Source organism: Mercenaria mercenaria, chromosome 2 (genome assembly GCF_021730395.1).
Source record: "Mercenaria mercenaria strain notata chromosome 2, MADL_Memer_1, whole genome shotgun sequence".
In the NCBI taxonomy this organism is placed as follows: Eukaryota; Metazoa; Mollusca; class Bivalvia; order Venerida; family Veneridae; genus Mercenaria; species Mercenaria mercenaria.
In genome coordinates this window covers 64707923-64732903 of record NC_069362.1, presented here as the reverse complement: position 1 = coordinate 64732903, position 24981 = coordinate 64707923, and the positions used below count along the sequence as shown (strand labels likewise).

Below are 24981 nucleotides of genomic sequence, written 5' to 3'. Positions count from 1 at the left end.
TGTACCTGTGCTCATTAGAAAAATCCTCAAGTACTCACATTTAATTTTATTTTGATTTCAGTAAAATGTCCAGAAATAGATATTAGAGCACATTTTTCTTGTAGAAATGATAGATTCTGCTCTTAATTTATACCCCCGTTACACTCAGCCACGTTCCCACTACGTCGTAAAAACTAGCAGGACGCAATAAGAAATGTACAATGTAGAAGAAATACAGTAGACTCCGATAAGAACATGATAATTATGGTCTCCATGAGTGTAGAGAACGCGGTCGAATTTTGGACATGTTCAAAACAAATGTAGTGAGAACGCTGTCTAATCAGGAAGCTGGAAGGACGTAGTAATGATGTAACTAAAACCTAGTAGGACATAGTACAAGCGTGGTGCGGACGGGAAAGGCTGTATGGTGCGCTCACTGCGCTGTCATTGGGTTATCATTGCGTTCTTGCTACGTCAATGGAGTTCTTACTACAACTTATATACGCTTGTGTGCTATGACCATGCTACGTGCATGCCACATTGTAGTATACCGCATAAGGTTATTAATACGTTCTTTCGGTTCTTAACACATCTATGTCACGTTTGCAGCACTTCTCACCATGATTGGTTCAGATTCTGAAAATTGAGTATGAATACTGGATCCAATTCCCAATCACTTTGTTTTCAATCAGCAATGGGTATCGAACATCATCAGGAATTGCCACATTATCATGGACTCAGCAGCACTGTCAGCTTGTAGTGGACTTTTGGACCTCCGTATATCCTTCACACTGCTTTTGCTTATTCCACCGCAGTCTCTCCATAAGACTGCTCTTTTTTCTTTATTGGGGCGTTGGGGTGGGGTGTGGGGTCGTCGTTTATTGTAATTTATGATTGTTGAGTGTAGATGCGGACACAATTATGTCAATATAACTTGCAGAAGGAATGAAAAAAAATAAAGAGGCGCATGGCGTAGTATTTATAAGTAGTCGACGAATGCAGTGAAAAGGTGATAAGCATATGGTTAAAGCATGGTAAGCGAGAGGTGCAATCTGACTGATCGTACTAAGAATGTAGTAAGAACACACTGGACATGAAGAAGCGTGTGGTAAGAAAATTAGTGTGAACGTGTTAGACGCCATGAGAAAACCTGGCAAAGGGTATTAAAAGCGCGCAGTATGAACTTTAGAACTGCACATTTTTCGAGTTTGATCCCCGTCCCCACAGCGTCAAAATTTTCAAGAAGCAGTATAATCTTCATGGTCTTTGCCTGAGAGTGATCAGGGCATTAGTGACTGTACATTATATGCTTATGACATTAAACTATAAAACCATTGTTATGGCACAATGTGCTACAATTTGACAAAAACAGAATATTACAGGAACATGCAAATGTAAATTTGATTACCCTGATCAACCGGCAATGACTTTTTCCCAAAGAAATCATGATGATCTGACAGGCCAGGAATGTTTACATGGTCTATCACACTAACATAATTAATGAATTATATAGTTTTATTAAGTGTCATTAGTTCTCTTAGTGTAAATAAATTGAAATGAATACAGCAACACTTACAAATTCTGAGTCACGAAAACTAATGACAAAGTGAAACACATGTCATTTATTCATTAATACACATTACAGACTAAAACTTCGTTTGCTCAAACTCTGATAATTCGAACACCATTCTTCAATTAATCTATCGTCAGGTTCCAAACAAATTCCTTTATAATATATTTTTCGATCACTCAATAATACATACTACCGATAATTCGAATAAATTTAGTCGGTCCTGATGGGTTCCAGTTACCGAAGTTCGAATGTATTTATAATTAATTAATTTACAATTGTTGTAAAGTTCTGCACAGGACTGTTGCCATTTTAAACATTCTTGATATGCCAGTTACCATTATATACTTAATTTTGATTCATATAAATGCATTATGACTTTTCTTCTGCTTAATAGCACATTTTATCCAAGGGAGACAACTTTTTTCATTTTTGTTGGAAGAGCGGTATTCTTGTTAATATAATATGTTTGGATTTATTCAGGCAGGTGGTTTTAGCTTATTATATTGATGACTGTAAGTGTCAACAGAAATTTTATATATGATATAATAATGTATTTTTGAAAATATATACATATATGGCGGCCATCTTGGATTTTTCGGCCATATTGGATTTTCCGGAGTGGGTCTCATGCTCATTTTTAGTATTTTGCCCTAAAGTAGTTATGTACCAAGTTTCATGCTTTTCCCATTTTCTGAAGTATTTTTACACCATTTTACTGTACTAATGTATGTATGTATATATATAAACACCTTCAGTCTCCCTACTGAGCTCAGTAGCCGGGTGAGGAGCAGAAGGGGATGGGGATGGGGATATACCAAGAAACTGAACTAAAAAAGATCACAAAGGAAAAAGAAGATGTGTATGTGGGTTTATAGGCCAAAGAGAGAGCATGGAGATAAAAAGGACACTTCTGTATCATAGTGGACAGATTATAACAGAAAATATTTAGCATGGAGATAAAATGAATCACCTCTATCAAACATAATGTAACAGCAATATCAAACATGTAGCATAACGTTTTATCATGGAAAAATCAAGACAGGTCAATAAGTATAGAATTACCTATCATTATGGACATATTTCTTTGCACTGGATTCAAAACTAAAGTTAATAGCCTGACTGTATGATAAAGTTGGTCAAAACCATTTGATAGAGTATATGGGAACTAAATAATGATTAAAAACTTGTTAGCTAACAAATATTTACTAAGCTATCAAGAACAAAAGTATTCTTAGACTTTTCAAATATTTTCATTGACAATACTTCCATTGTGAAGAACAACATAAAACATGTCTATATTCAAATAACAATTGAGAATACTTGCTGTATATCAAACTGTTATCAAATTCCACTTCACAGTATTTAGATTTGTGAATTGTGTGTGTAGTAAATCATTTAATTTACAATTTACAAATACATCTCTTATGTAATTAGACAAAATGAAAATAAATTACAATAAAATCATGTTTTGTATCACAGTGTTTGGATATGTTACTGTTAGATCCACCTTATCCATAGCAGGGTTTTTTTTTTGTGAATTGCGACTTTACTTTGCAAGATTCAGTTAGAAACTCTACATGTACACCATTCTAAATGTCTCCAACAGTGGTAGCAGCATCTTTTTAAATTTCTAAAGTTTCTTCAATAATGTCACTTTTCCCCCACTGCAAAATGAGTCATAATCACACTTTTGAAAAAAAAAATTAAAAATTTTACAATGTTTTGCACAGAAATGTTACTATTATGTTAACTAAGATATCCTGAAAGTTTTCTAAAAATCCAGCTATAAATGAAATCAAATTTCAATGTTTAAGTTTTAAAATTTTTTATGTCTAAATGGCTAAAATTTAGAGGAAAAATCGTTTTTCAGGGTCCTTTTAAAATGATGCATAAAACCAGTAGTATTGTCTTACATTTAAAAAGAAGACAACGTAAAACCATATCGAGGAAATGATGGATGTAATAGTAATTAAAATAAATATAAAACATCAACATTCTTGTCCAAAACTCACAAATGTAACAATATAACAAGAAAAGTTAATATATAATTAACACTTGTTCAAATTTAGATAGATTTTTGACAGACAGTGAAATGCGTTTATATCAGTAAGTTTATGAGGACTTGGCTGGCTCAACTTCCTCAGTTTTATTGTCTGTATTTAGATTATCCTGTGAGGCTTTCGGAGATTCGGGCATCTTTTTCTCCCAAAAGTCACTGACACGCCGTTTTATCCCACCCAGTTCCTCTCTCCACTCTGCCTGCCACTGTCGCAACTCCTGTACCTCTGGTTCACGACGTACCTAAATATAGATATAGAAACATTCCACTTATTCACATGCATCACAGTTGATATTACTTTTCTCTGCTCTGTTTCTCACTGTCAAAAAATGTGGTAGCTAGGGAGAATATAATGTATACAACCCAAACTCAGAAACACTATAATATTTGCTTATGTATAACCCTAACTCCAAATCGCACATTCTGAAACTTATTAGAGATTAAATCACACACTTACAGTTCTCTGTTACCAAAGAATATTTCAACAAACATTATGTAAACACAGATGAACCTACCAGATATCCTCTCCAGAAAGATTGTATTATGAGTGCAGCCTCCTCCTCCGTCCAGATCAAAGACAATGGTAGTGGTGGACGTGGGCTGTAAAATCAAGAGAAATACATTGCCACCTACCTATATGCCAAGTTTAAAGTCAATATACTGAAGGGTTATTAAGTTATACAAGAAATATGACAGACAGATTTGACCTTTGAGCTTAATTTGTGATACTGACCTTTGACCCAGTTCCTGCACTCTGCTCATCGACTCACTCACACCTATCTATATGCCAAGTTTGAAATCAATAATTTGAATGGTTATTAATTTAAGCTCTGGACAAAAAATATGACAGAAGTGCATGCCATCACATAATATGCCCCATTATTCCAAAACAGGCTTATAAAAATGCATTGACTTTTTGAAAATGATATCCAAAATTAAGCATGATTATGAATAATTTCAACTTGAAACAGCAACTTACTGATCTTTGAGCCATTCTTGTACAAAAGGTATATCTTCTAATTCTGTTTTAGTTCTCTCTAACTTATTAGGGTTGTGGCTGAAATGTAAATTCATATAGTGTCATCAAAACCTACATACACATAGTAATTATTGACAGCATACTATCGTCTCTTACTCAGCGTATTATAGGACAGGATAAAGTAATGGTGTGCAACACTGTATACCAGCTTACTTTGTGCCTGTTATAAATTAAAAGCGCTGATAGCAGCAGTAACAATGCCATTTATGGTGCTGAAACTATATTTTTTAACAACTGAAGTCAATTAAAAAGACATGACTGTGCTTACAGCAAAAGATATAAAAGATCACTTAAATATTTCATCTTTAAATTTTCACAGCAAATGTAGAAAATCCTCATCATTTATAACATTATCAAATATATAAATTAATTATGTACATAGAGCTATATTCCCAGTTAATTGTCATTTGTTAAAAAAACTTCGTTTTTTAGTGGTAGTACACATTCATATTGTGTTTAGCTATATATGTAGGAAGTGTGTACTGTTTTAAACCTAATGCATAGTACTGTAAATATACACATTTATAAACCTGTTTACATTTACTATATGTAGTAACTGTTCACATTTTCAAATATGGAATATTATACGGGTATAGTTTAGTTTATACTATTAGTTTATACTGCTTGATTTTTGGTAGATTGTGAAAAAAAGTTCTCTGACATATATAAGTCACTATCACCATGATGGAAGCCAGATTCTCTTTTAATGCCAAGAGCAAAGCAGGGGAAATACTGTACCATTGATAATATCTCTGGTATGACATGGCTGGGGACTGAACCCACCACCTCCTGCACTTGAAACAGACACTCTACCACAAGGCTATAGAGGTGGTTCAAATATGTTGAAAGTCATTGAAGCTTTTGTTTATGTATTATAAAACCAATCACAAGAGACCATGATGTCCTGAATCATCACCTACCACATGACCAGTGTTGAACTGATAATCGTTATTTCTATTATTTGACTTGTGACCTAGTTTTTGAGCTCAGTTGACCTAGATTCAACACAGAATAAAAAATTCTACCAATTTTCATGAAGATCCATTGAAAAATATGGCCTCTAGAGAGGTCACAAGGTTTTTCTATTATTACACCTAATGACCTAGTTTTTGAAGGGACGTAACCCACTTTTAAACTTGACCTAGATATCATCAAGGTGAACATTCTCACCAATTTTCATGAAGATCCATTGAGAAATATGGCCTCTAGAGAGGTCACAAGGTTTTTCTATATTTAGACCTATTGACCTAGTTTTTGACCCACGTTATCCAGTTTCGAACTTGACCTAGATATCATCAAGGTGAACATTCTGACCAATATGCATGAAGATCTCGTGAAAAATATGGCCCCTAGAGAGGTCACAAGGTTTTTCTATTTTTAGACCTACTGACCTAGTTTTTGATCCCATGTAACCAAGTTTCAAACTTGACCTAGATATCATCAAGGTGAACATTCGCACCAATTTTCCTGAAGATCGCATGAAAAATATGGCCTCTAGAGAGGTCACAAGGTTTTTCTATTTTTAGACCTACTGACCTAGTTTTTGACTGCACGTGACCCAGTTTCAAACTTGACCTAGTAATTACTAAGATGAACATTCTGACCCATTTTCATAAAGATCCCATGAAAACTGTGACCTCTAGAGATGTCACAAGCAAAAGTTTATGCACGCACGACAGACTCTGCGCCATCACAAAAGCTCACCTTGTCACTATGTGACAGGTGAGCTAATAACATGACTATAAATATATAAGTGCAAACTGACTGAACCAACAACTTACAAAAGTAAAGAAAAACATCAGACTTACTTATAAAGGAATGCAGTTACATAATCTAAAGCATTAAACTTCGTTCTTTTCCTCTGAAAGAGACAAATTACACAAATTATATATTATATAATTCATAATCTTAATATGTAAAACAAGAGCTGTCGGAGGACAGCAACGCTTGACTATTCAACAGCCTTGTCGATTGAATGAATACGAAAGTCGAAAAAGGGGCATAATTTAGTAACAAAGCAAAATAGGGTTATGGAACCTGCATAGTGCTTATCAGCTCATGACAGTGGACAAGTGTGTGAAGTTTCAATCCATTCCCGTTAGTGGGTACTGAGATACCAGCTTACATATAAGAATTTAACCCAAAACTCCTAAGTTGAAAAAGGGGCATAATTTTGTAAAAGGCTAAGTTGAGTTATTGACCCTTTGCACTGCATATCATATCATGATAGGGAACGAGTGTGTGAAGTTTCAATCCTTTCCCATTAGTGGATACTGAGATACCAGCTTACATACAAAAACTTAAACAAAAATTTCTAAGTTGAAAAAGGGGTATAATTTTGTAAACAAGAGGGCCATGATGGCCCTATATCGCTCACCTGTTATCATTGCACTTGAGGACAAGAAGGTCCTCAGAAAAAATATCTAAGTCCAAAGGACAGGAACAACAAAGGAAAGAAATTTAACCAAAAAGAAAAAAAAATTCTTACAAGGTACAGATATGTCAAAATACACCTAAAAATTGGAGGTACCATCCATGTTGTACCACAGAAAAGTGGTCTCGGTTTTTCCCTACAGCCAATAATAAAAAAGTTACTAAAAATAAGCTATTTATAGTAATGCACAAGGGAAGTAATTAAAAAGAAAACTGTTGAAAGTGAACAAAAGAAGGATCTGCCAAATAAATCTGTTGACATAAATGAAATTTCAGATCAGTATCTTCATTATGGGATAATGGGATCTGGCCAGTTCAAGAAAGGAACCGAGATCTTATGGTGATACAAGTTGTTAAAACTACACCTAAATAAAACTGCACCAATAAATCTATTTGGTAAAAAATACTATATTTTGGTGTCATCAATATTAAGTGTTATACAGTATGTCTTCAGCTGTAGAATTTTATGATTTTTTTTCTGAAGGAAAATCTGTTAAAGAAAGACTTTCATCTAATAGTTTGTAAAGAGGCCAAACTTTAAACAAAAACACAAATAGCATAGTACTTGGACAATAACATGGAAGCAGTTGGTTGGTAAATGAAATTAATAGTTTAAATATTTGAAATACCATAACCTACTGTTCTTTGTTATTTGTAGATCTATAGACCTAAAATTTAAGCTAAATGCAGCATCATATTCTCAGTAGTTCAAGTTAGATGGAAGATAGTGGACATGTAATGGCAACTGTGAAATTCTGTTTGATTACAGATTTTTGGCATGCAATTTTGACATTCTCCAGTTGTTAAGTAAAGTCATTTACTTATATCATGGAAGACTGTCTGAGTATACTATAAGACATAATCACAAGGAAATTCCTGCTTGTCTTTAGAAATATCCATGTCATGTTCGGATATAATCCGCCAAGAAAGGATACATTATAGAAATGGACTATCTTCAGCAATAACAAACTATTTTAAGTTTCAAGTCAAAGCTTTAATAGTAACAGAGATATTTGACTTTATCAAAAACTTTAACCAAATAATTCAAAGTTAAAAAGGGGCATTACTCTGTCAAAATTCAAATCGAGTTATGGGGATTGTTTCTGCTAGTGTAGACTTTGATAGTAAATAACTACTTTAAGTTTCAAGTCAAAAGCTTTGATAGCAACAGATACATTTGATTTTATTAAAAACTTTAACCAACGGCAATGCCGATACCAGGGCGAGTGCAATAGCTCTACTTTTTCTTTGAAAAATCGTGCAAAAAATCTCAGAATGAATAAGACCATTAACAATAACTGGACTTCTGTTATACAAGCATTCAATTGCAGGGAAGATGTTTCCTTAAACTTTTGAGACAAAGCTGATGTTTTATCTAACAGCATAAAGTGACTAGGTAAGATATGATGATGAGGTCACAGAAAAACCTGTTGTAACTGATTACTTTTAAAGTTTTATGAAGTAGTTTGAATTTTACCTCAAAACATTTTTCTGTTTTAGCTTGTTTTAACATTTCTTCCATAGCAGGCACTAGCACGGGAAAAACATAATGCTGCAGATATTCTCTCGGCGAACCTGTGAATAATCAAATGCATACAATTTATAGGAGTGATCACTTAAAGCATGATATAAATTTGATAAATAGTGAAACTATTGTAGTTGTATTTCTGTAGTACATTTTTAAACATATGCCATTATGATGCATACTGTGTTCATACATTCAAGAGAGCACTAAATGACTTTTGAAACCTGATCTACAAATGCGAAATGTTAAAAAAAACCCCTAAAAATAGCGGTTAAGACAAAATAAAAAGCAAATAAAATATGACATACACTCCTCTTTAGATGGAACTGGTGGAGGGGGAGGTGGAGGTGTTTTTGGAGGTTTTTCTGTAAATGAATACCCAATCACTGAGGGGTGAATAACAGCTGGGTCAACATCCTCTCTTGGGTCGCAATCTACTGGTACACGACTGTGCATCCTGCCATAAAATACAGGGTTATGTTTGGCAGGATCATAGTCCTGGTAGTCTGTGGCAACTGAAACTTCATCATCTTCACGATATTGTTTGAAACCAGAAAATTCTGAAAATAATAACATTTAGTAATATAGAATATCTTAATTATAAAATGATATCAGTGCTTAAAAAATTACAACACTGCCTAGTTGTTGGTTGTTCTGTCATAGTCCTTTATTTAGAATACTGCAACCTAAGTCGTGAGTCCATGATGATATGAGAGAACTTAAATCATAACAACTGGTGACTGACTAAATATCATACATTTTTTTCATGCTTGGCACAAACTGCAGAATATTCAGCTGCTGTCAGAAATGTCAAGTGCTTAAGACATACTCCACACTTCTTTATACTTCGAAAGTTTCCAGTTTTACTGATAAGGTAATATCTTGGATTGTTACTTATCCACTGTTAATTTGTTCAGGAAATATCCTGGTCAAACTAAAATCCTTGTGCTTACGTTTGCTGTTATTTGCTGACGTATTACTCAGTTTTAGTTATTTTTTTTTAAGACGCCCTTCTTCTCTCATTGAACCTACATTTATGGCACACCCATTGTCCAATAATTACGTTAACCCAGGTTCACATTTGAAAAACTATGATTAATGATCGATAAACCAGGTTTTTTGAACATAAAGCCTGGTTTTTCATATACTAAACTATATTTTCGAACGAAAACATAGGATTACACACTAAATCATAGTTCACAGTCTTTAATGAAGGTTCACACTTGTAAACCCAAATTCACGGTCGAAAACATAGGTTCATGTTCATAAACTATGCTTTACAAGTTCATGAACACAAACACAGGATAACAACCGAAACTCGTAGTTCAATCCAGAAACCTAGTTTATCAAATGTAAACCATGGTTTATGGCTGATATATTAGGATTATAAAATCAACTACGAATTTCGGGCGTGAACATGGGTTTACAGCCGTGCACCTATGTTTACGAGCGTGAACCTACATTTACAAATGTAAACCAATGTTTATGACCATGTGCCTAGGTTTATGACCGTGAACCATAGTTTACAGACGTGACATGTATGGCAATTGTCCAATAATTATGTGACCCAGGTTCATGGTAGAAAAACTAGAATAAACGATCGGTAAACTAGGTTTTTCAAAAGTAATTTAAAAGCATGTTAACCTATTTTTTCAAGTGGAAAAAACAAAGAATAACGTCACAAACCATAGTTCACGCTCGTAAACGTAGGTTCACATTCGTAAAACGTGCAGGAGCCTATGTTTATGACTGTGAACTTGGGTTTTTGAGTGTGAACCATAGTTTATCAACGTGAACCTAGGTTTATGTTAGATAAACTAAGTTTCTTAAACAATATTATGACTTTCGTTTGTTATCCTATGTTCATGAGTGTGAACCTATGTTTACAGGGTCGTTACTAAAACACGGAATGAAATGGAACGGAACGAAACAAATCTGAATGATACAATCGAAAACACGAACAGACGGAACATTAAAAGGGAGAGAATTCACGGAACAACCAATCCACAGAACATTTACGGAACAGCCTATCAATGGAACAGAAGTTTAATATGAAACATACATGGAATAGAAAAATCATGGCACACAATCGAGATTTAAAGGCAAGTTTTTAATTGCCATTGTTTTTGTTATTTCATTAATGTATAAATGATAAATTTATGTTCAATAAAATTTAAGATTTAGCTTTACATTCCGGGTATAAAAATGCCAATGAAGCATGTATACTCCTATCCCTATCCCCCAAGTCCACGCATTCTGAATGCTATTCATTTGAGCATTCATCGCAATAAACATACAAACTATGAGTGTCTGGCATTTTGCACACGCAATACAAGGGCAGATCTATTACTTTTCTTATAGCTTTCCAATGCTTCCTGGTGGCTGTGGGGAAGGGTTTCAAACTCCTGTTTTCCAATTTACCCAATACAGTAGTAAACCCTTGTTCACTGTTGTTAACCCAAGTTCACTTATTGTTTATGCTCATGAACCCAGGTTTACTCCCGTAAACATAGGTTCACGCTCGTGAACTTAGGATAACAACCATAATTTATAGTTCAATTAAGAAACCTAGTTTATCGAATGTAAACCAGGGTTCACGAGCGTAAACTATGTTTTATGCCTGTTATCTTATGCTTTCACTCAAAAATATCGGTTACTATTTGAACACTGTCATAATTGGTGTCAAACCTGGGTTCCATTTTTTTGTATAGGTGTAACTTTAATTGGAGCACATTGTGTCATTTTTGATGATTTCCAGCAATTGGAAAAATAGTAAGAACTGTGGGGCATTAAGTTTAACCACAGCACTGAGCAAGTGACAGGCCTTGTTTACTGGTAAAGTGACGGTGCCAAGAATACAAACAGTGCACGGTATATACCTTATTTTGTCACACTCCAGATATTTACCCAGTTATTCATTGAAAGACTTATCTAGATGACCAGAAAGATAGCACCTGTTTTCGCGACACAAATTGGCATTAAAATTACTGAAATAACGTGATAAATCTATATGTGAAAAGTCAACAAATGGAAGTATGTGATCAAATTGATTGTAAATCTATGATTCATGTATTCATAGATTTGTTACCTTTACAAATTTCATCAAATATATTTGGTTCTGGCACTTTTGTTATGACAGACATTTTGAGCCATATAACTTGTGATGTAAACAAATCCGCGCAAAAAATAATTCCAGTCTTTCTTTAAAATATTGGTAAATTTTGCTTAAGTTGTATACATAATCATTCAAAATAAAAATGGCCATAGAAACTTTAACGTCTTTATTTAAAAGAAATAGTTTTTAGACTGCAAATATGCGATGGACAAAAACGCGCATGAATAAAATGTTGTCAGGCATTTGGTCAAGGGAAGTTACTCTTACAAGGAAGTGAGTAAAATCACCTGACAAAAATGACAGAGGTAATTTCTTATGGTTATACACATGTCATCTGTTTATTTCTTTATTGTGGTACGGATATTTTATCCATTCATATTTTTATACTAATCTGGTCTTACAAATCCTTGTGTTTTTTCTTTCAGTGAGGGCACTTTTAAAGTGTAACAGTAGTCGGTTATGTCAGTGATATTAGATTTAGAGATCAATAGCCCAAACCTTACATGGTGATCGTCTGTTGAAGATCTCATTAAAATTTGAAGCCTGCTTTTATATACCAGCTTTTAGAAAATGAGACATAATTTTATTGAATTGTATAGGAGAGATCGCGGAGACGTCGTGCATTAACTTCGTTTTATCTGGTGGTGGGCAAAACATGTTTTTATTTCGTTTGTGTATGGGATCAGAATTTTTAATAACTTTTTTGCTCATTTATTGATATTTAAAATTCAAAAAGTTTTGAAATGCTTACAATTTTCATATTTTCATATCTTTTTAAAATGAATAACCGTTTTAACTGACATCTAGGGGCGTAGTGATCTTCAAAACTTTTAGAAAAACCCTTTAAGTTAAGCGTTTTTAGGGTCAATAGGCAGGGCACTAGACAACTTTTGGGGACAGGTACCCACACCCTCAGGAAGGGGAATTTTTCGTTTTTTTTAGACAAAAAAGGGAAGTTTTTGGCCATATATATGTTACTACTTTTCACACTTATTGATACTGTTTTCAGTCATTTTCTTACTAATGTAACTATATTGCAGCAGTAACCTTCCTTAGAGGCACTATAATATAACTTGAAAGAGAGTTCATATCTAGTTGTGTCAAACAACATTATTATCAGGGGAATTTTCTTCTGAGAAAGGGGAAAAAACATTATTTTATGATGGGAATGGGGACCATATTCAGCCCCCAAAACAGCCAAACAAGTGTCCTGATAGGTCGAAGGTGAAGGTCACAGTAAGAGACTGAAAATAATTACCAAGTTATACGTCATTTAGTATAAAGCTACAGCTTTCAAACTACACAGTAACTAAGAACCACTGGATGAAGATGATTAGATCCCTATCTTAATTTTGGTCAGCGGTTCAAAGGTCAGAGTCACAGCAACCTGACTTAATATCTGGTAAATTGTTCATTTCCAGGCCCTAAGTCAGAAAGTATTAAAGCTATTGCTTTCAAACTTTACGCAATGACTATTAAGGTATCACTTGAGAATGATCCCTATTAATTTTTGGGTCAGTGACTTAGGGGTCAAGGTCAAAGGCAGCCCCATTTTTTAAAAATTTTTTGTTAAGTTTCTTGATATTGTATCTTAGTTACTGTATCCCTCTTCCTCAGTACACTCCCTCCCACTCCCCACCCCAACAGCACACATACATGTTAGTTTTAATTGTTACTTTTAATGCCCATTTTTACTGCCCTTTCTATTTTGCTTGCTAGCAGATGCATTATGCCCTGTTAGACAGAGCTGTTATTCTTTTTACCCTGCACCTCTTGAGATAGGTCTCACTTTTAACAAATGCTTGTTGATGTTTCCTTGTTTTTGTGGAGTGTTTAATAATGTAGATGTAGAAAACAGATAGGGTATATTGACATCATATTGTTACATCTAATTGTAACAATTGCTTGTTACTTAAAATACTTAACATGACAGAAAAAACAAACCAACAACTAGTAACAATAACTTTTTTTTTTTTGAAAAGTAACAACTCAAATACCTTAAGAATATTTACTAGCCATAAAGTCCAATTTTAATATGCAAGAATAGTCCAAATCCTGTCCTGGTCAAATATAAATCCAATCAGTATTAATTCAAAATTTCTCATGCAATCCAAAATGAATTTGATTATAAATCCTCTCTTTAAAGATAATTTTTTAAATCCAAATTTTAATGTAGATCCATCAACTGTTAAACGCCCAAACTGATAATATTTTGGTATTAAGAAATAACAGAAAGTTCTTTGAATGAGATGTTACTCAGACAGCTTTCAGTTTAAAGCATCACGGAAGGTTCCAGCCCTTTCATGTATCATCAAGAATAAAAAAAGATTTCTGGAGAAAAAAACAACATACTTTAAAATAATGGTACACCCTGTTGATAGAACCATCTAGAAAACCTTAGAATATAAATAACTTATTGACATGCATGATGTTTCAAAACTAGGTCAGGCTTGACAGTAAATAATGAGTCATCAGTCAAAAAATAGTAAAATGAAGTATGCTAGGGAATGACATGAACATTAAGAATATCTCTTTAATCAAAAAATCAAAACCATTTTGAGTTGCCCTCGGGGCAAGTCAGATATTATGTTAACTTGCATGCACTGACTACATCTTGCCTGTATAACATGTTAACCTTTCTCACAATTCTAAATTGTGATGTTTCTACTTTACGTCTACCATTTTTTTTGCAGGAAGTAAAGGCACATTTCACCAGACTGCTACAGAGGTGAGTAAGCCATAAGCTGTAAAGAATGCTCATTGTTGTTGTACCAGCGAAAATTTTGGGGAGGGGGAGCGGGCACTTAGAATTGCCCTTGTTAGTCCATCCTACTTTGTGTCGTGAACTTCTCAGAAAGGATTTGACCTAGAGTCATCAAACCTGACGGGATTGTCATTCAGCATGTGAAGTTGTGCACCTTGTGTGTGAATTAGGATTTCACACAGCCACACCAGAATTATAGACCTTGACGTAGTAAAAAAAATGCATAAAAAGAGCCTAAAAGTGTGCATCGCATATATCTCAAAACTTACTTTACCTTTGATTATGAAACATAATAGGAATATTATTCGGCATGTAAAGATGTGCACCTGGTGTTTTGTTTGAGATTTCACTTGGCCAGATCAGAGTTATGGTCCTTGACTTAGTAAAAAGTATGCATAGTTTGTGTCACCTACATCTCAAAAGTATTTGAACTAGAGTAGTAATGAGTAGTAAAACATTACAAGATTGTTGTAAAGCATGTGAAATGGTGCATCTAGTGGTCTGTTTGGGATTTCACTCAGCCAGTCAGTTATGGTCCTTGATTTAGTGAAAAATGCACATCCAGTGCCTATAAGTTTATGTTGCAGTTGTCTTGAAAATATCTCTCCTAGGGTCAGGAAACCATATATTCAGTGATAGGAAGTTGGTTAGGGCACAAGTGTCTATAGAGGAAGTGGGTTGGGGCACCAGTGTCCTATAGACACACATTCAATTTTTATTCAATTTGTCATTTTCATGCATTCAAAATTTAAAAGTGTTGGTAACTGTGTACAGGACGTAAACTGCCTGAAATATAAAGCTTTATATTTAATCATTGTGAAGAATGTATTCCTCCCTGATGTATTGGTTAAGAACGCAGGAAAATTTAACAGCATCGGAGTATTTCAAACTGTTGTTTACTATTTATGATAACTAAACAATGTCACCTGTCCTACTTTGAACTTGCCATGAACTGTTATTCTAGCATAAAACTGCTGTTACTGTCACTTTTCGGGGGGTGTTTTAACAGGAGAGAAAACATGTGTTAACAGAGAGATTCTCAAACTCACGTGCTGTTATAACACCTTTTTAGCTCATCTGATTTTTTGAAAAAAAATGATGAGTTATTGTCATCACTTGAGCGGTTGTCGGCGTCGGTGTCGGCATCGGCGTCGGCGTTGCCTGGTTAAGTTTTATGTTTAGGTCAGCTTTTCTCCTAAACTATCAAAGCTATTGCTTTGAAACTTGGAATACTTGTTCACCATCATAAGCTGACCCTGTATAGCAAGAAACATAACTCCATCTTGCTTTTTGCAAGATTTATGGCCCCTTTTGTACTTAGAAAATATCGGATTTCTTGGTTAAGTTTTATGTTTAGGTCAACTTTTCTCCTAAACTATCAAAGCTATTGCTCTGAAACTTGGAATACTTGTTCACCATCATAAGCAGACCCTGTACATCAAGAAACATAACTCCATCTTGCTTTTTGCAAGATTTTTTGCCCCTTTTGGACTTAGAAAATCAGTTTTCTTGGTTAAGTTTTATGTTTAGGTCAGCTTTTATCCTAAACTATCAAAGCTATTGCTTTAAAACTTGCAACACTTGTTCACCATCATAAGTTGACCCTGTACAGCAAGAAACATAACTCCATCCTGCTTTTTGCAAGATTTATGGCCCCTTTTGGACTTAGAAAATATCAGATTTCTTGGTTAAGTTTTATGTTTAGGTCAACTTTTTCTCTTAAACTATCAAAGCTATTGCTTTGAAACTTGCAACACTTGTTGACCATCATAAGCTGACCCTGTACAGCAAGCAACATAACTCCATCCTGCTTTTTGCAATAATTATTGCCCCTTTTGGACTTAGAAAATCATTTTCTTGGTTGAGTATTATGTTTAAGTCAACTTTTCTCATAAACTATCAAAACTATTGCTTTAAAACTTGCAACAGTTTTTCACCATCATAAGTGGACACTGAACATCAAGAAACATAACTCTATCCTGCTTTTTGCAAGAATGATGGCCCTTTTTAGACTTAGAAAATCATGGGTAGGACAATATTTCTATTACACAAAAAAAATCAGATGAGCGTCAGCACCCGCAAGGCGGTGCTCTTGTTATATATGCGCGTTCCGTGGCAAAGCATAAACGTATTACGGCCACAAAAACAGATAATTATACCCCCACAAAACGAAGTTAGAGGGGGGTAAATAGGAGTGAGCTTGGCAGTCGGTTGGTTTCCATGGTTTCCGGATGATAACTCTTGAAAGGCTTAACCGATTTAAGTAATTTTTGGTACTCAGGTGTAACATCAGAACATACAGGTCAAGTTCGAATTTGGGGTCAGTAGGTCAAAGGTCAAGGTCACAGTGACCCTGAACATTTAAATGGTTTCAGGATGATAACTTGAAAACGCTTGGGCTTAGGATCATAAATTTTGGTACACAGATGTAACATCATAAAATACAGGTCAGGTTCGAATTTGGGGTCAGTAGGTCAAAGGTCAAGGTCACAGTGACCCTGAACAGTTAAATGGTTTCCGGATGATAACTTGAGACACAGGTGTTACATGATAAAATACAGGTCAAGTTTGACTTGAGGCTAGTAGGTCAAAGGTCGGTTGGTTATAACCAGCAGATGATCCCTAATAATTTTGAGGTCAGTAAGTCACAGGTCAAGGTCACAGTGACCCGGAACATTTGAACGGTTTTCAGACAATAACTTCAGAACGCTTCTGCCCAGGATCACGGAACTTAATATGGAGGTTGGTCATGACCAACAGATGACCTGTATTGCTTTTGAGATCCAAAGTTCAAAGGTCAGAGTGACCCCCCCCCCCCCCCCCCCCCAACAAACATTTAAACCTTTTTCGGACAATAACTTGAGAACGCTTGGGCTGAGGATCATGAAACTTCACAGGGAGGTTGATCATGACCAGCAAATGACCTGTATTGATTTTGAGGTCAGTAGGTCAAAGGTCAAGCAAGTTCAGCTTTGACATTGGCTTAGTTCTGTGACAAGGCCATATTATGGGGGTATAATTCATCACTCCTGTGACAACTCTAGTTCAAAATGAAGTGACGTCAGTGTGAAAAAACAACTTAAGACTTTACCTCGCATTACATGGAAATTTAATGACGTTGAGGGACAATATATTCATTTACTTGGTTTATACGTGTTTTTTTGCTAGAATAGCATTACCGCACATTCTTTTCATGTTATAACATCTGCAGAATCCCTCAGGAATCGTTCGTACCCTCACCATAACGGGCTCGAGTACCAACCAATCCCTCAGGATTCTGCAGATGTTGTAACATGAAAAAACATGTATTATCCCAACATTGAGAAAGTTGTCTTGCATTTACTCTTGTAACTTACTGCTTTCAATGTATATTTCTAGCGTGGATGGCCTGATGGCAATAGTGATCACTGATAGAGATGGAGTTCCAGTTTTCAAAGGTAAACAATAATATATTTAGCATCTTCTGTTTCATGTTCTTTGCCACCAGAACAAGACCTTTTATGATGGTTGGATGTCTGTCTCTCCATCTGTCTGTGCGTCCATTGTCAGGCCACAAGTAGTTTGTTTACACTCTAGCATCCGCCTTCTGAAGCAACCTTAATAAAAATTGGACACAGCGGCCAATGACTGCAGTCAAGTTCGATAATAAGTTAAAAGTTATTTGAAAGTGTACCATTAGGGCAGGAGTTTGTCACCTCAGTGTAACATGTCTCTTGATTTATAAAAAGTGACATTTTTAATAACATTGCTCTGTAGCACCTAAATTTTTTCATGTATACTTATTATCTTTAGGTAGAATATGCATGACCTTAAGATCTTGGTCAAACTCATTTATGGGTAAACAAGTAGATCCAGAAAAATGGCACTTAATTTAGAAAGCAATTCCTTGGTCATGTTTTAATATGGTCCAAATAGGCTTAATTAATCGAGGATGATTTGCCCTATATTCAGCAGAAATTGCCGTCTTTCATCACATATCCACTATTGAGAAGTTATTTCTTCACCAGCAAGTATTGTTCACATTTTGTTAGCTCACCTGTCAAGAAGTGACAAGGTGAGCTTTTGTGATCGCGCAGCGTCCGTCGTCCGTGCGTGCGTCTGTAAACTTTTCCTTGTGGAGGTCACAGTTTTCATGGGATCTTTATGAAAATGGGTCAGAATGTTCACCTTGGTAAATTCTAGGCCAGGTTCGAAACTGGGTCACGTGCCATCAAAAACTAGGTCAGTAGGTCTAAAAATAGAAAAACCTTGTGACCTCTCTAGAGGCCATATATTTCACAAGATCTTCATGAAAATTGGTCAGAATGTTCACCTTGATGAATCTAGGTCAAGTTCAAAACTGGGTCACGTGCCTTCAAAAACTAGGTCAGTAGGTCTAAAAATTGAAAAACCTTGTGACCTCTCTAGAGGCCATATATTTCAAAGATCTTCATGAAAATTTGTCAGAACGTTCACCTTGATGATAACTAGGTCAAGTTCGAAACTGGGTCACGTGCCTTCAAAAACTAGGTCAGTAGGTCAAATAATAGAAAAACCTTGTGACCTCTCTAAAGGCCATATTTTTCATGGGATCTGTATGAAAGTTGGTCTGAATGTTCATCTTGATGATATCTAGGTCAAGTTCGAACTGGGTCACGTGCGGTCAAAAAATAGGTCAGTAAGTCTAAAAATAGAAAAACCTTGTGACCTCTCTTAGAGGCCATATATTTCATGAGATCTTCATGAAAATTGGTCAGAACGTTCACCTTGTTGATATCTAGGTCAAGTTCGAAACTGGGTCACGTGCCGTCAAAAACTAGGACAATAGGTCAAATAATAGAAAAACCTTGTGACCTCTCTAGAGGCCATATTTTTCATGTGATCTGTATGAAAGTTGGTCTGAATGTTCATCTTGATGATATCTAGGTCAAGTTCGAACTGGGTCACGTGCGGTCAAAAACTAGGTCAGTAGGTCTAAAAATAGAAAAACCTTGTGACCTCTCTAGAGGCCATATATTTCATGAGATCTTCATGAAAATTGGTCAGAATGTTCACCTTGATGATATCTAGGTCAAGTTTGAAACTGGGTCAACTGCGGTCAAAAACTAGGTCAGTAGGTCTAAAATTAGAAAAATCTTTTGACCTCTCTAGAGGCCATATTTTTCAATGGATCTTCATGAAAATTGATCTGAATGATATCTAGGTCAGTTTCGAAACTGGGTCACGTGCGGTCAAAAACTAGGCCAGTAGGTATAAAAATAGAAAAACCTTGTGACCTCTCTAGAGGCCATATTTTGCATAAGATCTTCATGAAAATTAGTGAGAATGTTCACCTTGATGATATCTAGGTAAAGTTCAAAACAGGGTCACGTACCTTCGAAAACTAGGTCAATAGGTCAAATAATAGAAAAACCTTGTGACCTGTCTAGAGACCATATTTTTCAATGGATCTTCATGAAAATTGGTCAGAATTTTTATCTTGATAATATCTAGGTCAAGTTCAAAACTGGGTCACATGAGCTCAAAAACTAGGTCACTATGTCAAATAATAGAAAAAAACGACGTCATGCTCAAAACTGGGTCATGTGGGAAGAGGTGAGCGATTCAGGACCATTATGGTCCTCTTGTTGTATTATTTATTTAAAGTTTTTCACTGAATTAAAACTATATTAATTCTCTAATTTCACTGAGGTAGTATCAAACAGTTTAGGTTACCGTGACCAAGTGTAATTTCACTTGTAAGGAACTATTCTTGAATGCAGGAGAATATGAATTTGAAATAAATAATCCCAGGCAAAATACATGTTTTACAATTACATTAAAAATATGTGCTCTTATGAAAATGTAAAAGAAATAACAGTTATTGCCTGATGCATGAGTTTTGAAAAAAGACAATTTTGTGGTTATTTCAAAAATATTTGACATCTTTTCGCTTTGGAGGACAATTGAACATGCTTGTTGTATTTTATTGTTGTAGTTGCAACAGAACAGACCCCGGAGTTGGTATTACGTCATAATTTCTTGGGAACGTTTGGTTTAGCAGCCAATCAAGCCAGTAAACTTGGAATGGGAACAAATAAATCAATCATCTGCATGTATGAAAATCATCAGGTACGTAAATGATACATGTTTCACCCCATATTAACCCTTAGCCTGCTGGCGGCAAGTGATTCTGTCTTTGTGACCAGTGCAGACCAAGATCAGCCTGCACATCCATGCAGTCTGATCATGGTCTGCACTGTTCGCTATTCAGACAGTATATTTTAGGTAAGCACCCCTTTTAACAGTTAATGATACTGTCCAAGTTGAAAGATGGACAAGTTCATTATAGAAATTCAGCAGGGTAAGGTTTAAAACTCATGTTTGATTGTCTTGTCCCCGGGTATTGTTGAGTCCATTTAAAGTTTTTCAAATGATTAAGTACCAGTTTTATTGCGACTGCAGTTCATCCTTACATCCTGATGAGAATAGTTTAAACCTGTTATAGTGACATTTATTTAAACTATTATCATTTTTTGTCCATGAAATTAAATGTTATTACAGTATCTTTTATAAAGGTCCTATTTTCTTTATAACACTATACCGGTAGTTTGTTTGTATGTAAGCTTATTTATAGTCTCCTCTGATAACCCATATGGGTGACTCCTCCAGAAAACGAATGTTTGTGGGAGTATAGTGCACGATACGGTAGACCCTGCAATTCCAGAAGCTTCCCTGGTTCTTTAGCGTGCCAGGTGTAAAGCACCCACACGTGGGCTTCTTATCCCAATGTTAGTAATTTTTATTTGGAGGAACGGGGGCTCAAACTCACGACCCCTGATTTCATAATCAATCAGACAGTGTTCCGACTTGACCACTGCATTCGCTCTAACACATAAGTGTGATGAAATTTGTGTTATATATGTTGTGTTATATACGTTGCGTTACATTGCAGGTTGTACAGATTAACCAATCACCACTCCTCCTGACATTTATAGCATCCAGCGATACAAATACAGGTATGTAGTGATCTGTTATTTCATTTCTTAACAACTAGTATACCTGAATGCATGTTGTTTCAAGTTCAGGAATGTGACACAGAGTTTCAAGAGTGTAATGATCAAGTGTCAGTGTTGCAGGTTTCCCACTGGAAGACTCCTGGAATATTGTCAGTATACAAACATGGGTGTATCTAGAATTTTGCTTTACAGGGTCAGAAATTCTAGGCAAGGATCTAGGGGCATGCCCACTCGAAAAAAAAACTTGGCAAGTATACCTCAGAGTAATCTGAGGTATATTTCATTTGGCACAGTGTCACCTTGAAATTGCTAAACAGCTGTTTACCCCTGTGATGGCCTTTAATTCTGACTGTGGTCAGGTTCTATTTCCTGCAGTGGCTATACATACAGTTAAAATTAGAAAAAAATATCATATCTGTAAAAAGTATATTTTTGTTTTTGAGCAGTTCTATTTTTAGCTCACTTGTCCAAAGTGACAAGGTGAGCTATTGTGACCGCTTGATGTCCGTTGTGTGTTGTCCGTCAACAATTTCTAAAAAAATCTTCTTGAAAACCACTGGGCAGAATTACACCAAACTTCACAAGAATGATCCTTGGGTTGCCCCCTTTCAAAATTGTTCAAAGAATTGAATTCCATGCAGAACTCGGTTGCCATGGCAACCGAAAGGAAAAACTTTAAAAATCTTCTTGTCCAAAACCACAGGGCCTAGGGCTTTGATATCTGGTGTGTAGCATAATCTAGTAGTCCTCTACCAAAATTGTTCAAATTATCCCCCTAGGGTCAAATATGGCCCCGCCACGGGGGTCACATGGTTTATATAGACTTATATTGGGAAAATTTTGAAAATCTTTTTGTACAAAACCACATGGCCTAGGGCTTTGATATTTGGTATGTAGCATCATATAGTGGTCCTCTACCAAGGTTGTTCAAATTATCCCCCTAGGGTCAAATATGGCCCCGCCCCTGGGGTCACATGGTTTATATAGACTTATACAGGGAAAACTTTGAAAATCTTCATGTACAAAACGACCTGGCCTAGGGCTTTGATATTTGATATGTAGCATCATCTAGTGGTCCTCTACCAAGATTGTTCAAATTATCCCCCTAGGGTCAAATATGGCCCCGCACTGGGGGTCACAAGCTTTACATAAACTTATATAGGAAAAAAAGTTTAAAAATCTTCTTGTCTGAAACCACAACGCTTAGACCTTTGATATTTGGTTTGTAGCATTGTCTTATGGTCCTCAACCAAAATTGTTCAAATTGTACACCTTGGGTGAAAAGAGGCCTTGCCCTGGGGTCCCAAGTTTTATATAGACTTAAATAGGAAAAAGCTTTAAAAATCTTCTCGTCTGAAACCATACGACCTAGGCTTTTGATATTTGGTATGATGCATTGTCTAGTAGTCCTCTACCAAAATTGTTCAAATGATGCCTCTGGGGTTAAAAGAGGCCCCACCCTGGGGTCACTTAGTTATTATGTGAGTTATTTAGGAAAAATACTTAAAAAATCATCTGATCCTATTTCCAAGACTGTTTAATTATAATTACCTGATGACCCCAGGTAATATGATGTCACTTGATTGTGACCTTGACCTACTTTCTTGTTTTTTAAGATACAGCCTTGGAATATTGATGACTTACACAGTTTTGCACACCAATCGTAAAACTGAATTTCATTGACCATGAATGTGACCTACTGACTTTCTTAATATTTTATTATCAGCTTGACATTTGAAACATGTAGCTCATATTACTCAGGTGAGCGATCCAGGGTCATCATGACCCTCTGGTTAGATGATGTTCTTAACCTTTAGGCTGCTAGCGGCAATTGATTTTGGCTTGGCAACCAGTGCAGACCAAGATCAGCCTGCATATCTGTCAGTAAATTTTTAGTGAACACCCCTTTGAATAATAAGTGGTATTGCCCAAATTGAACGATGGATCAGTCCATTTTAGAAGTTTAGCAGGGTAAAGGTTAATATTCATTTGGGACTTGCAGTACTGGTAGCTGTTGTACAGGTCTTGTACATGATTTTACAAATATGTTGTTTTTATTTCATTGCAGGTCTCCTTTTAGATATGGATAATTCATTTAAAGACATTCTACAAGATTTACAGAGGGTAGTGGCAGCATCATAGTCATCACATTGTTTATATTCATCATATTATACTACATATATAGTGCCAGCCCGAGATTTCTGTGCGTGTCTGTGATTATTTCCTGGTCTCATCTTGAGCATCCTACCAAAACTGATGTCTTAACAGTTGTCAGTGAAAGAGTAGTGCAGCAAAATGAAAATATTAGACAAAATACAACATTGACCTGTACTTTGATAAGTATAAAGATTGCTTAGGAGAACTTTATACAGCTAACACTCTATCTCCACTTTTGTCAGTAGAAAATTTTCAAAGTGAATTACACAGAATAGCATGCTTTTATTCCATTATCAAATGAAGTTATAGTGCAATAAATGTTATCAAATGTTCTTTGTATCAATTTATTTACTTCACTCTAGCTCTTTATCCAGGGACATTTTTTTTAAGTTTAAAAACATTTTATTGTGTATCTTTATATACAAATGCACCTCTGTGCAATAAGCAATATGCAAAAGGGCTAGCAATGGTTAATACATACCCTCCACTTGTTGAAACTAAACATTTTTTTATATCCCCATAAAGATTGTAGAGGGACATGTTGAGGCTAAAATTAAAAACAAAGTGTTGTCCTTGTACCATATTTTAGCATTGGGTAAATACACACTGTATAGGCAAAACAAATAGGCTCCAGAAATATGCATTCATTCCTATTAATATGACATGCATGCTCCAGTTATAAAATGGCGGATTACATGTATGTAGAAACATGAAAAAGAAATGATTACTTTCGTTTCTAAAAATGAAAACGGGATGTCACAAATGCTTTAGTTCAGTTCGTTTTCGATAACGCAGAACTTTTCTGTGCCTATTCGTTCTTTTAGCTGATATATCATGAACCACATAAAACTTGTACAGAAGCAAAATTGTTGCAAAGGTGGATCGACTTGCAGAATGAAACTATTTGCTCAAAAACTATGCAAGTTCCAGTAGTTATTGTATATGTCACAGTAGAAGAAAACATGAACTGCTCTCTTGGGTAGTGTATTAGAATTTCATTACAGGTCATTATATGGACATACTTTTACAATTCAGCACACTAATTCCTATCAGTCATAAAAAATTGATTGAACATGCAACATTACTTTAATATAAATGTTTATTTTTCTGACTAGGCAGTACAAATAGTTTGAGTGAGGGCTAAAAACTTGGTCATTAGGTAGAGTGAACACTAATTTAGGCCTCCGCATTAATCTGACAATTGCAGAAACTGCAGTGTGCTTTTTTGAGCAGGTTGTGAAACAACCCTGATTTCTCAGAAACTAATATAGTCTGAAAAAACATTGTTAAGAACATTAAAATCCTAGAAGCTGCTGTACAAGTTAAAACTAATTGCATGATTTACTCTGAAATCAATGTC

At 35.4% G+C, this 24981-nt stretch overlaps 2 protein-coding genes across 4 annotated transcripts; one reads left to right on the top strand and one right to left on the bottom strand.

The window, feature by feature from the left end:
• Positions 1 to 2736: 2736 nt before the first annotated feature.
• On the bottom strand, positions 2737 to 13994 carry LOC123564091 (IQ domain-containing protein K-like). Of its 3 annotated transcripts, none has more exons than XM_045357394.2 (7): positions 13736 to 13994; positions 8917 to 9168; positions 8561 to 8658; positions 6459 to 6511; positions 4591 to 4668; positions 4127 to 4211; positions 2737 to 3853 (listed from the first exon to the last, which is right to left on the bottom strand). In XM_045357394.2, the coding sequence occupies exons 1-7, from the start codon at positions 13740 to 13742 to the stop codon at positions 3665 to 3667; spliced, it is 762 nt and encodes a 253-aa protein (XP_045213329.1). In that variant the 5' UTR covers positions 13743 to 13994; the 3' UTR covers positions 2737 to 3664. The 3 variants fall into 3 exon arrangements, with proteins under 3 accessions (XP_045213329.1, XP_045213330.1, XP_045213328.1); XM_045357395.2 differs by having other exon boundaries at positions 13721 to 13986; XM_045357393.2 differs by lacking the exon at positions 13736 to 13994 and adding an exon at positions 11697 to 11840.
• LOC123564092 (ragulator complex protein LAMTOR3-B-like) lies at positions 11951 to 23953 on the top strand. Its single transcript, XM_045357396.2, has 6 exons — positions 11951 to 12028; positions 14417 to 14451; positions 17866 to 17924; positions 20444 to 20577; positions 21401 to 21464; positions 23533 to 23953. The coding sequence occupies exons 1-6, from the start codon at positions 12020 to 12022 to the stop codon at positions 23604 to 23606; spliced, it is 375 nt and encodes a 124-aa protein (XP_045213331.1). The 5' UTR covers positions 11951 to 12019; the 3' UTR covers positions 23607 to 23953.
• The last annotated feature ends 1028 nt before the right edge of the window (positions 23954 to 24981 follow it).